Source organism: Lissotriton helveticus, chromosome 3_1 (assembly GCF_964261635.1).
Source record: "Lissotriton helveticus chromosome 3_1, aLisHel1.1, whole genome shotgun sequence".
Classification (NCBI taxonomy): domain Eukaryota; kingdom Metazoa; phylum Chordata; class Amphibia; order Caudata; family Salamandridae; genus Lissotriton; species Lissotriton helveticus.
In genome coordinates, this window is record NC_136061.1 from 1,333,906,478 (window position 1) to 1,333,921,019 (window position 14,542).

Here is a 14,542-nt window from a genome sequence, read left to right on the forward strand (position 1 = left end):
TTTTTCTTTAGCATAAATAACGCCTGTGGTGAGAAAACCCCAGGCAAACCAATATTTGTGACTGGATTCGACAATGTTTTAGTAAGCTTAATATGCCAGATTTTTGTCAGCAGAGAAGCACAGTGCAGAAGTGTGGCAGATATCACTACAAGGATGGCAGGACATTCTGGTTAGTCTGGCACTTAACTTTCGGTTGGAACTTCAATATTACAAAGAAATGCCGCCAGGTCTCACATTTCATGGAAAGGCACATAAGTCTTTGACTGATTGTTGTGGCACCATATATCTTGCAAAGAGACTCGTACACAAAGGGAACGGGAGACATAAGCACTTACCTTCTTTGGAATTCGGGCGCGAGGACTGGTCCGTGTGGGAAGGTGTATTATATCCTAATGAGGAGCTGCCTGAGGAGAGGTGAAGAGATTATAAATACCAGATGTAAGTATTCAAAGCGCAACCTGTCCATCCTCAATACTAGTGACTAGCTAACAAATAATGCGCCAGCGGCTGGCTTCACATGAGTTACGTGCCCAAATAATGATTTGAGATATACAATAGGAGGCGGAGACATGTTACATGAAAGACTCGGTAGACAGATTCCTGAGGAATTTACCACAAGAAGCAACACAATGATTAAATTATCTCAAAATGCCCTCGGTGCTCGGTGAGGTGAATGCCCTATAGGCCAAATGTCATTTCTCCTAGAGGTCAGAATGTCTTTTCACCATAGCTGGCAAAAGGAGCAATGGAAAAATCATCCACTTTTCAAAATACAGAAATACATTGTTTTGCATGTTGTGATTTTTGCCACAGAATGCAGCCTTTTGGCGCTGAAAATATCGGGAGCTACGAATAGCCTGATGTATGCCCCTCGGAAGGATGAGAAGCTGAGGCAACCCATCATCAGCTTTCACAGATACCTACGGTGGAAACCAGAGACCATCCCCCACATGCATCAACCTATTTAGGAAGTGCAAACGGTGCGAATCGGTAAATTCGGCCGTTTGCACTTCCTAAATACGTTTTTGGGATGCATGAAACAGATTGTCAAAATTCGCTATTTTTTGCATTTCTTAAAAATGCAAATGCAATTAAGGAATCGCATTTGTGCGATTCCTTAAATGCAATGCATCATTTTTTTAAAAATTGCGAATTTTGAAATAGGAAGTGCAAATTAACACGAGGTTGACCTTCGTGTTAATTTGCGAAAATTTTAAAAAAAGCAAAAAAAATGCATTTTTTAAACTTGCATGTTACAGACACATGTGAAACATGCACTTTAAAATACATTTCAGGGGTGCAGGGGGGGGTCCTTTGGACGCCCCTCTGCACCCTTGCAATGCATCAACAAATTGCGAGTGCAAAAAAAAAAAAGCAAAACGGCATTGATTCCTCTAGGCCCATAGGAATCAATGTAATGCCATTCCTTAATTGCGATTCGCAATTAAGGAATCGCAATTTCCGAAAATTAAGAAATCCTAAAAACTTTTAGGATTTCTTGATGCATAGGATTTTGCATTTCCTAAATAGCGATTCCTTAATTTTCGCTATTTAGGAAATGCAAAATCCTAGATTGATGCATGTGGCCGTAAAAGCCGTCTTAGGTTTTACAGCATACTGAAAACACAGATCTAATTACCTAATTTCGCTCATGCTCGCTATATAGTCCTAAACACCTTGATGAAACATTATGGGGCGCGCATCTGACTGTCAGCAGCTGTGGCCCGTGTCTCGTGGTCGTATGTTGAAATACCCTACCCCCTCCCACTGGGCCCCACCGCTCTTACTTGCATGGACTGTGGCTTACTGTCAGTATATCTTTATCTCCACAATAGACAAACAAGCCCTGAATGTTTGTGAGAAATGATGCACTCGTTATCCTTCAGAGCAAGAACACGTGACAGAAGGACTTCTGTGGCCATATCGCCAACTATAAGCACAAGTGAACATAACAGTGCTGTAGCTGGCACGTGGTCCGCCTCCTAGGGTTGCTTTTGACCCTAGGGACTTCATTCTCCGTCGCACAATGTATTTTTCAGGAGGAAGGTGGCATGTGACCCCCGCCCCCAGGCTGCTTTTGGCCCCGGGACCCATTCCTTGGGGCCAGGTGTCTTTTTCAGGAGCAGAGGGGCATGCAGACCCCTTTCCCGAGCCTTTAAACGCCCTTTGCACCCATCCCCGGGGTCGCAGAATTAAGTAACAAGCATTGACATGGCCAATAGGTCTCACCTTTGGGAACCTTATAAGTGTTTAGCCATGCAGCACATTATCCTAGGTGCTGTGCTGCCAGTTCTATTCAATTGCTGCACACTAGGTCATGCAGTCTGACTTAGGAATACAGGCTTGCCTCAGGAAACATTGAATGACACATTCCAGCGCTGCCTAGGGGCGACCTAAAAATTAAATACATCAGATGTTTTTCTGAGGCTGACACTTGGGACATTTTATGGGGGAGGGGGTTACATCACACTACAATGTGTCACTTTATAAAACATGTCCTATAAAATGAGGGTATCGGACATGGCACGTGACCGTAAACAAGAACTTTAGTATGAGAAGAAAAACAATTTGACTGGGGTTTACAGTTTCCTAATTATAATTAGTCACATGGCTCGGCTACTGGCAGATGTAATGGAGCAATGCAATTCAAAAAGAGTGATACATTAGTAAGCAGCAACAAACTGATTCTTTTGCAAATGTCACCCACTTTGAATGGAAAATCAGGCTAAAGGCTATTGTAGCTATTACACTGTGTATACATCTTAACCTGCAGCATGAAAGTATACAACAAGAGATAACTGAGGCAAAAATGTGCATGTATGTTACTTTTCTTACCCAAGAAAACCAAAAAACCTCTAAAGACCACACATTTTGAGCCACCCGCCAAGCCAAATAAAAGTTCACACATAGCTGTGCCCCATATCTGGGCTAGCATTGCCTTCCTTGCAATGTACAGGATGGGACGTTCACACTGTCGAACCCCCTGTAGATGGGGATGAGCGAGCAGCTAAAATATCTTGGCACACTGAACACTAGCACTAGGGTGCATATTTAATAATATTTTGGCTAGGGCAAAGGCTAGGGTGCCGCTCACTTGCAACTCTACCTTGCTGCTGACACGGAGGTTTCACCGAGCCCAGGAGGGCTTTAATTGCTGATTGCTTCGGGAGACGTGGTCTGGCCACTGGTGGGAGCTTGTCCGCAGTCGGCGGATTCCTGAACGCTCCCAGTGGTTCTCGAGACCCAAACGGCAGGGCGCCTTACTGGGGGACTGCGAGGCCCAGCATTCAACACAGCCCACAGCTGGTGCCTCTTCCCCCGGCGGACACGCCCCCACGCCTCTGACCTTCATTTACCTTTCGCGACACCCGCTCCGCGGGTGCCGCTCACTTGCAACTCTACCTTGCTGCTGACACGGAGGTTTCACCGAGCCCAGGAGGGCTTTAATTGCTGATTGCTTCGGGAGACGTGGTCTGGCCACTGGTGGGAGCTTGTCCGCAGTCGGCGGATTCCTGAACGCTCCCAGTGGTTCTCGAGACCCAAACGGCAGGGCGCCTTACCGGGGGACTGCGAGGCCCAGCATTCAATACAGCCCACAGCTGGTGCCTCTTCCCCCGGCGGACACGCACCCACGCCAGTGAGCACTTAATCGACTTGGTCATCCCGTGGCGCGGGACGCGCGCGGGGCGAAGGCCGGGCAAAGGGCAGGCCATCTAAGCCCGTCAAAGGACGACAAGGGACGGGGCGGGCCCAGTCCCTGACATTTCTTATACGGCAATATTGTCCGCCGAGTCTGGCGTGAATATAGTGAGAAAAACTTAAACACTGTAGAAAATACCTATTACATTTCGGCCCATCCAGTTCCCGGAGTTCCTTACCATAAGCGCTACCCCTCAGTAGTCAACCATGTCAACATCAACAGGAAAATCACGCACTATAACAGTGAATACCACACATGGGACTGCTACTGGGACAATCGACCAATTCTTTAAGAGGGTCACAAACGTACTAGAAAAGGAAATAGCGGATACTGAGAAGCACCTCTCGTTAGATTTATTAACTGGGAAACGCTCCTCTCTGGGGGCTTTAGCCAAAGTTATTTCCCCAGATAGGCTACACCTAGATCTGGCCCAGGACACTATTCCCCCAACGGTGACAAGGTTGGAGGATGACGATATTCCTAATTCCTCTAGTCATGCGTCCCTTATAAACTCTTCCTCATCAACCATATCTGGTCTATCAAACTCCCCCATATTATTCTCAGCTTCCCCACCAATCACAGATCAGAAACGTAAAGAATCAAAAAAAAGGAAAAGAAGGGGGTCCCTATCTGCGACATGCCAAACAAAAATTCAAAAAATTAGTGACTCTGTCTCTCAATCCATAAGACCTTTAGAGCTGACAGGACCCTCCCTTTCTGTGGAGATAAGCAATCCCTCTGCAACCCCCAATTTTTCAGGATTTCCTAATGCCTCTCATTTAGAAGGGGATCTCATCAACAAATTGGAGGTTATGATGAAATCTCTTTTACTCCATTGGTTAGAGAGAACCCGAATGATAAGCACACACCTAGATAGGCTGGACAGCCAAATAGAAGGGAACACTACCGCCTTGCTAGCTCTCCAAAACAGCCATGCTAATAACTCTAGTGGCAATCATATAATGCCCACTAGCCTTCCAACTAAAGAGCCCTCGACTAGCACAATTCCTTTAACAGCACCCAGTATACAGGGGAAAAAAGCCTTATTCAAAACCAATAAACCATCAACGAGTAAGGAACACCTCTCCCCAGCAGCTAATACTCGGGGGGAAAAACTGGAAGCAGCTCTGGCTAGCGATAAAAGGGAAGGTAACAAGAAAGGACCCCCTAAAAATCCCCCATTAGTTAAAACCCCAAAACCAGTACTTAAAGAGAGGGGTAACGATAAAGGGGGGTCACTACCTAAACACCCACCAAGAGAAACAAAAAGAACAGTAGACCTACCACCACAATCGGCCCCATCCACAATTATTATGACAGGCATACCAGAGCTTGAAAGAGGGGCCAGAGAAGACTACCATGCCTTAAAAAATAAAACAATCCACTGGCTGGAACAGAATAGACCACTCCCTGCCCATGTCAGTGGAGATATTCTATCTGTGAGGCATGCGTCTTGGGTGGGGTCAAGACCCAAAGATAGAGCTGGGGACGTGTTAATCATAAATTTTTAAGACCATAGAGCGGTAAGGTGTATTGGAGACTGGTACGAAACAAGAGGGGGGGATATCATCTCCACCCACTATGTCAGCTTTTTCTACCCAAGAGACCCAAACTCCTATCCAAAATCTATCCCAGTAAGAAACCCTCACTTGGACTGGAAAGAAGTGGGTCCCCGATTTCCACAATTTCAACGCCAAAGGTTGGACAACTACCACCCCTATCCTCAGTTAAATAGGGGGCTTCATAGCAATAACAATCTTCCACCGCACTATGGGTTTAACGTCCCTACATATAACCACTATTCAATGCTCTATGGGTTAGATGAAGTGGACTGACTTAGACGGCAGTGGAGAGCCCCGCAAAGGCTGCCTCCTCCTGAGGCTACTAATGCGCAGGACTCTATAACTTCGAAAAAGGATGCCCCTGGGAACGTTATAGAGTACAAAGAGCAAGACGTATTGGGAGATTTAATATCTATAAATGAGGATCAAATTCCCCCTCCGCGGGAGGCCGCAGACGGTCCAGTACACAGACTGTCTAGCGAAGGCAATTCCCCCATGTTGGAAATGACACTAACTGACAGATCTAGTACAGTAAGAGAGGAAGGTCAATTGACTTTAGAGACTCCCCCTCATGAGGAAGTGGACGCGACAGAAATAATTAATACAACCCAGAGAAAAGCAAAACTGAAACTCCTCTATTGGAATATCGCGGGGCTTCAGAAAAAAATTACCGATGGGTCCCTATTAAACTATGTGCAGGACTATCAGGTGATTTGCTTACAGGAGACATGGGCAACCGCGGAGTTACATTTAACAGGGTACAAAACATTTTTCTCCTCAGCCATAGTCGTCCAGCACGGTAGAGCCAAAGGGGGGTTGATGATCTACCTAGCTAACACCGTATCGGGCTTAGAGGTCACTCCTCTTGCACTAGAACCAAACTACCAGGCATTAAAATTGACATTCGTGAAGAAAAAGGTCATTATTATGGTAAATCTGTATGACAACTTAACAGAAGCCGATAGATTGCACACACTAGGGGCTCTCCGGAAGAAACTTGTAACCTGGACAAAACAAAATAAAACCCACAATCCTCCAAGCATTATATGGGGGGGTGATTTCAATCAACACCCCTGCTATAGAAGCTGTACTAACCTTTGTGGGGTGGTAGATGAAGAAAATGGCCAAATAACTCATTTTAACCACTCAGAGGCGGGAAACTATTTGAACGAAACTATGTCTGAATTGGGTCTTCTAATACTAAATAGGTCAAAACCCCCTAATGGGCAACTGGACCCTACTTACCTGGGCAGGGGATGTGAGTCAACGATTGACTACGTATTGGCTACAGCCACATTAAGAAGCAAGGTTGGAAATTTTAGAATCTTTTTATAAACACCCTAAGCGACCATGCTGCTCTGGCCATAGACTTGTTTTTAGACCAGGGTCTACTTCCACCCTTACTCGTAAATTCCATCCTCGCACAACATAACATACATCTTACTAAAATGAATGGTTACGCCCTAGAATGGGGTAAGATAGACGCTGAAAATTTAACAAAAAGGGTGGTGTGCACAACTTACGAGGCGCTAGTAAAATGCTTAGATGTCAACACGGGGGAGCAGGAGGTTTTGGATAACTTTGGGGAAATTTTAGACAAGGTAAAACAGCTGCTAACAAAAAAGAGTAAAGGAAATGGGGGGGTGAAAAGGGGGTGGTTTGACCACAATTGCACCACAGCACACAAAAATTTAAAGCGAGCACTGTCAAAAGTCCCCAGAGATCAGGATGAGATCAGGAGGCTAAGAAGAACTTACACTCTAGCATGCAGGGAAAGGAAACAGGAGCTTAAACAAGCGCTATGGGACCAACTACACGAGAGCTCCCTGTCCAGAAATAGTGATATTTTTTGGAAACTGGTCAAAGCCCCATTCCTGTCAGACAATAATAACCAGCCATCGGTAGAGGTGGCAATTGACGGGTCGGCATGGGTCAATCACTTCTCAAACATCTTTGCTAAATCGCCAGAAACTGACCCAACAGAAGAGAACGTTGGGAATATTCAGCTCAACTCCTTCCCAATCCCAATAGAAATTACCTTAACTGAAGTCATTAGTGCAGTGAAATCTAGCAAAAGTGGGAAAGCCCCGGGCCCGGATGGCGTACCAGTGGACTTTTTAAGTTCAATTTAGAACTTTGGGCCCCTATCCTAAAAAGGGTCTTTGATGCCGTAATGAAGTGCGGTCTAATTAAATCCTGGACGCAATCCACTATGGTTCCCATTTTCAAAAAAGGTAACAGGGAGGACGCCTCTTGCTATCGCCCAATCTCCCTCCTGGGCTCTCTGGGGAAGGTACTGGGCAGAGTGGTTCTCCAGCGACTCCATGAGTGGGCGGACGATGGCAAGGTCCTCTCGGACATTCAGTTTGGCTTCAGGGGGGGTTTTGGGACAATTGAGCAGGCCCTAAATTTGTCCTTAATTATAGGGAAATATGCCTCAGCAAAGCGGGGCAGATTATATATGGTCTACGTCGACCTCTCTGCGGCTTTCGACTGTGTCTCCCACTTGAAACTATGGACAATCCTCGCCAAAATGGGTGTACAACCGGCCCTTGTAACTTTTCTCCGTGAATCATACGCAAATGCCTCTGCAAGGGTACGTTTTGGAGCCAGGGGAGAACTCTCGAATTCATTTGCAGTTGAGCGCGGTGTCAGGCAGGGCTGTGTCCTGGCCCCCTTTCTCTTTTGATTATATACAAACGGTCTTGAGATAGAGATGTTAGAGGGGGCCCAAGACCTCCCTCGAGTCAGAGAACGCTTGATACCAGCACTCTTATACGCAGATGACGCGGTGATACTTGCGCGCACACCACGGGAACTACAAAAAGCCACAGAACGCTACGCAAGCTTCATGGGCAAACTGGACCTTCGTATCAACAAAAAAAAAACATTTGTTATGGTGGTGGGGCAGGGTAAAAAAAGGGGGAAGAACATCTATTTAGACAAGGAAAGGCTAGAACTAACAGAGCAGTACCCATATCTTGGTGTAATGATGGACTCGAAGCTAAACTGGAAACCAGCGATAGAGGCCTGTAAACATCAGCTTCTGAGGGCAAACGCGGCCCTAATAAAATTTGCACAAAAGCTGGGTAAAAGGCCACCTGTAGAGCTCCTCCGAATTTATAAAGCGAAATGCCTTTCGACAGCACTCTACGGAGCTGGCCTCTGGGGGCACAAAAACACTAACTCCCTCCAGGTGGCAGAAAACATCTTTCTGTGATTTCTTTTGGCAGTCCCCAAACGAGTGTCCACCTTTGCAAGCCACACTGAACTGGGGATCCCCCATATCGAGGACCTCGCAAAAATCGAACCACTCCTACTGTGGCGTCGCATCTGGACCTCCACAAAAAATACTCTCACAAAGCAACTGGTGGCAGACTGTATGTCAATGGACCACGTGGGGAAAATTGAGTGGCTGATGTACATAAAACACCTCCTATCTGATCTAGGACTTAGCAAATATTACTTGACGCCAGATCTCATTTCAGAAATACCCAAGAAGGAACTAAAAATAAAGGCATTGTCCCACGTGGAAGAACTGCGTATATGTACAGAGTCACGGAAATCCTCGGTTCGTCACTCCATGGCAGTGATGACGACCCTGGAGATGGAACCATACTTGACGTATGTCCAATCACAGTTTGAGCGATTCCTATTGACCAGATTTAGGCTAAATATTTTCCACAGAATAGTAGCCTTTCCCCATAAAAACACTAGGGACGAACGTTTGTCGCTATGTCCATGTGACGAAACTGCAGAACAATCGACAATGCACACTATCTTGTTCTGCAAATATTACGCCCCACACCGGAAACTATGGTTAGTCCCTGTACTGAGACGATTGGGCTTTAGAAGGTGTCGTCCAGCTATGTTACGGCTGCAATTCCTGGACTCTGAATTTGTTTGCAAGAGCGTGAGCACCTTCCTTAAATGTATTTTTAATCATAGAATAAATCTCTAAGAATGTATTCCTGGTTATTTAAGGTAAAAATGATCTAATATACCTTTTATTGATAAATCCACCTTTTAAGGTAATAACTCTTACAATATGATGTCCCCTAGGATGATGTAATTGGGAGCTTTCTTATTAATTTTACCTACACGGATAACTTTTATCAATTGTATTTTATAGTTGCAACTCTTTTATGGTTTTTCTATGTACCTTGAAAACCGAATAAAGATTTATATATATAGGGCAGCACTACAAGCCTTCTAGTTGCACTGCCCTATGGCAAAAGAAAAGGGCAGGAATATGCTGTAACACAAGCACCCTTCCACCCACAGCAACACCCATGGAACGCCACTTCCATGCAGAAACCAGATTTACATGGCCAAGAAAAGTCACATAGGGCGGCTTTGCATGGGCTTGTAAATATGGGCTGGCACACTGCGCCTCAGGAGTGTCATAAAAGTGACGCTTGGGTGGCTCACAAGTGCTACAGGGGCATTGTAAATATGCCCCAAGGTTGGTTACTATATTTAGTAGTACTATGAAAACTGGCAATACATTGGAATATGTGAACAACCATGATGATTCTTGGCAGAACATTAATGTTTGAGCTGCACCTAGTAAGTTATCACAGCAAGGCAACCCTTTATTGCAAATATTTCATTATGGTTCCCCAAAACAATATAGGTATTTGACTGGTACAAAGGTGGCAATGGATACCTATTGGCTGCCTAAATAGGTTTGTTTTATTGTTTTATTTACTCCAGTTAACCTCACTGTCAGAACAACATTACTTTGCATTTATATCAGAAACTATTGCCCATCCCTGAGAATAATTTTTTAACGTAACTGATTTGGCGTGCAGGCAGTGGAGACCCCAGTCTATCTTTACTGACGGCACTACAAAATAACAAAGTGATTGAAAAAGTGGAACAAAAGTATCAAGCTCTGTAATGAAATAACGTGATCTAAGCAGGCTGCAGAAATGGTGGGATTGCCTACTGCATGGTAAAGGGATTTAATTAGGCCTTCAAGAGGCATCGTGCATTACCAGACATACACAAGCTACCTGGAAGTGGGAAATTCTTCAACTTGTTAGGTGTGTATAGTGGTATGTTCTAAACACTAACATTTGAAAGGATGTATGACATTACAACGCATGCTTTTACATCTCATGCCTTTACAACGCGGTATTTACAACGAATACCTTTACAACGCATAGTGCTTTGGGGCGCTGGATAGTGAATAGTTTAATTTACTATTCCAACTCCAGTCCCCGTGGATAGTAGGGAAGGTGTTGGATAGTAAATTAAACCTATTCCCTATCCTAGAGCGCCCCCCCCTGTGCAATGCGTTGTAATGGTTTGTGTTGTAAAAGTTGCGTCGTAAAGGCACTGCGTGGTAAAAGTTGCGTTGTAAGGGATGTTTCCCCATTTGAAAGCATAGAGGCTGCACTGAAATCTAAGACTTTGAATATGTTGCCCAGGTCCACGCAATATTCATGTTTGTGGTCATTACAGGGCATAGGTGGCCTCTCGCAGTAGTTATAAGTACAATGAGCATAGGGAAGGGGGAACACAATGGACATCCTGTACAGAAGGACAACGCTCACCACCGTATGTGCAGTAAAGCAATAGCTTCGGCGAGTCCGAGAGGCATATTTAGTAGAAAATGACGTAGAGCGGTGCTGTAAGCCATCTTGCTGTGGGTAGCTGTAACATTGGGAAAGTGCCGAGATGCATCATATTTACAGCAATATGGCACATCCCTGTACCTTCCTCTGCACTGCCACAAAATCTTTTGCCTAGCGCCAACACAAACACCCTCGCTACATGGTGCACGGGTGCCTGTGTTGCATGAATGATTGTTTTTGTGCAGAAACTAACACCTTCTTGCACAAAAACAATAATTGATGGTGTTTTCCTCCTTCTATGTGTGCTGAAGAATGTAGCGCACATAGAAAGAGCAAAAAACAAGGAGCAATAAAGGTATATCTCCTTGTTGCACCACTTTAATGCATTCCCTGGGGAGGCATTAGAATCTGATGCAACTCTGAGTATGTATCAGAATCGATTGGCGTTGCGTAGAAACACCCACAGCAACACCCATGGAATACCCCTTTCACACAGACTAATGCTTGGAAGGGGGACATATTTATAAGGCTGTGAAACCCACTCAGGGTGTCTTTGCATGGCTTTGTAAATATGGTTCAGCATTGTGTGCCACCGGAGTTTCAAAAAGAGTCACGCGGTGGCTCAAGGGCCTTGTAACTCTGTCCCTGAGTTTTCTTAACCAACAATTCCATGAGGGTTTAGTTGCACTGTCAGTATAAACACAACACCCTCCCACGAGGATGAGTTTAAACAGGTGTGCCAGAAGGAATCATGGGCTACAAGGCTCCACCTTGCCACAGTGAGGCAAAGGGGGAGTCAGACAAGAGCAGATCAAACCAACAAGTGCGGCGAGGAGCGCACCAGTTGGTATAACTGGCAGCTGCATGAGGTACTGGGTTTTTAAGAACCGGCACAGACACCGGTAACCCAGCGCTGTCAGGGAATACACACCCAGAGACGTCGGGTTCTTCCTGATCCAGACCACAGAAACTCAGAGTCTTCTAGGTGCAGTCAAAGATTAGTTTATTGGCTGCAACCAAGGTAACAAGTGTCCTAGAATACAACACACGGGGAAGTATATTCTCAGGAGACTGCTCGCCTTTACAAAGTCAGGCTTCTCTTCTTATACACAATTTTAGGCTTGAGGCAAAACATTCTTGGTTGTAAAGTAAATCGTTAACATATTTTTAGTACAAAGAAAAAGCAGAGTCATGATGACATGTCCATATTTCACTTCGTGCTGCCTACAACAAATCATTTGGCAAGGCCCAACATTTCATCAGATATCACTGGACCCCTAATAAAAACGGGCACCTCCCCACCATAAAGTAAGTGAAGCAAAAGAGTGGAGATAGATGTGAGCGAGATATGGCAGGTGTGCGCGCTGAAATGGTTTTATGGTTTGTTGAGCCTAGATGCTATCTTGCTCGGCCACTGGGAGGGGAACTGACTTAACGAGTTCGGCCTGGGGCAATGGTTCCAACTTGTACAGGTCATGGAAAAGTCGATTAAGGAGTATGTGTCCTCGTGGAATCGAATTCAGCTGGATTAAGGCCTATGTAAAGGGCAACACATAAATGGAAACCAAGGGTTCAGAATGTAAGTGACGATTTCGAGGTGAAATCGTCACTCGAATATGCTGAAAATACATGTACATGATGTACTCGTCATTCTCGGTCTTTTGATACCAAATTCGTCATGTTTCGACGAAGTTTTAATTCTCGAGTCCAGAACGATTACACGGACCCAGATTTCCAGAACCACAATCCCTCCTTTTGCCCTTACATAGGCAATTAATCTATCCTCATGTTAGTCTGAGTCCAGATCTATATTCCTAAAGTCATTGAGATGTTGCTGTAACATCACTCTAGTACTTAGTTCATCTCTTGACACAGGCTTCCTTACACATGATGTGACACAGAGGCCACATATTGCAGGAGCACACTGTATGCATAGACAGAACAGGAAAAGAATGGCTAAGACCATCCCAATGACCATCAGAATTTTCCATCCCCAGGCAGATATCAGTTCCCAGAACCATCCCATTAACGACCAATCTCCTTTATCCGCATGAATAGATTCGGAAATCTTATGTAGTTTGGAAATGGCCCTGTACACTGTTGGAGCATTATCTGGGATGAAAATGCAACAACTAGACTGGATCAATTAGCATACTCCACCTCGGTCTGCAAGTATAACATCCAAAGCGACCCGGTTCTGAAGGGTCATAAGTCGATCCGACTGGAGCTCAGCAGTCAAGTTACTAAGGGCACCAGCAGTTTCAGTCACGGTGGATTCAACTACCCTTGTTAATTGCCTTATGTTTCTGCTGTTGGCCATGGATCCCCAGAACGGCAGAAAACCCTTTGCAAAGTCCCCAAATTCCTGACCTGCAGTGTCTTCTTTACTAAAAACACCTCTAACTACCCTTGTCCGGTGGTAATCCGCAGCTGCTGTGTAGGTGGGAGGCAACAGGAATGAAACAAAACATGAGCCCGAGAAGTCAGGGGGCAACCATGTGTAGGCTCTATCATGGCAGATGAAATAAGTACCCTTAGCGGCTAAAAATGCAGGGGAAGTCTGAGATCCAAAAACATACGTTTCTGTACAGATACTCTTCCCTAGCTGAGCTCTGGGATTCTTGCCAATACCTTGCAGACACAGGTGACCCTGATGGGGTACGATCCAGATAGGGGAGGATCTTCTGGCTTGCTGTTTCTCACTTAAAGTAATGCCATATCCGGTCACGTTCCAACCTACATATGCAAGTATCTCATCATCCGGAGTATCTTCATAAGAAGTTACTTCCTTGATCATGTCAACTATACCTTTGACTAGGGCGCTAGTCTTGAGGTTGTCTTTTACAGAACGCAGGGGTTGGACTTCTCGTGCATATATGAACATTGTCCTATATGCCCATACTGAACCATTGTGACTAAATGGCAGGACCAAATAGGGGATACCTTTATCCGTTGTGTGTGGCATGAGACCGCACACCCAACAGTTAGTTGTGTTCATTACAAGTTGGTGTAATAACTGAACAAAGGAGTTATTAACGAACTCTAATCTCCTATTTGATTCGTGGTCAGGCAGAGGGTGGAAAGAATAAGAGGAAACAGTAGGAGGAGGTATGGGTGATGCAGTGGGCGCAAAGGTTACATGGAAAGAGAATAAAACATAACTTATCAAAAAGATCATTACGCTGGATAGCATAAAAATACACAATATTATAAAACTTTTCTTTGTCATTGTGTTACACAGTCTCTGCTTAAAGTTCATTTGTTTGGCAGGTCTCTCCACATCAGGAAACTCCATCCTCTCTAAAGTGCTGCCCGCGGTGGGAGGTTGCCTCTGCTAAAGGATGCTTCCGTCAGTCTAGGGCAACTCCCTTGGACCAACCAGAACTACCGACCTAACGTCATCAGCTGCACCCAAAAGACTTTAATCAACTGCGGCCCATAGCAGCGGAACCCGGATGGCGGTTCGAAAAACAAAAATAAGCAAGTTTCCTAAATGGGAGAGCTGCACTTTCAAAAAGAGTATTTGGGAGGAAAAAAGGATATATTTATTTGTCCATAGGTCTTGGTCTCAAATCATAAAAAGGAATCACTTGTGTAAGTTCGTTTTTCTCGGTCGCAAATTGTAGCGTCTTTTTTCTGGTACTGTCTGGTCCTGAAACAGGAGTTCAGGCTCCAAAAAGTTCAATTGTTCTGATGGT

General features: G+C 45.0%; 1 protein-coding gene across 3 annotated transcripts in view; it reads right to left on the minus strand.

The window, feature by feature from the left end:
• The window catches only part of FLI1 (Fli-1 proto-oncogene, ETS transcription factor), a 697,892-nt gene that overhangs the window by 188,307 nt on the left and 495,043 nt on the right, over positions 1-14,542 (minus strand). For 2 of the 3 annotated variants that reach the window (XM_078681986.1, XM_078681987.1), the window contains one exon: positions 336-404. The exons of the other annotated variant lie outside the window; for it this stretch is intronic. In XM_078681986.1, the coding sequence (XP_078538112.1) occupies positions 336-404 (69 nt within the window). The remainder of the gene's footprint in view (positions 1-335; positions 405-14,542) is intronic. 3 annotated transcript variants of the gene reach the window in all.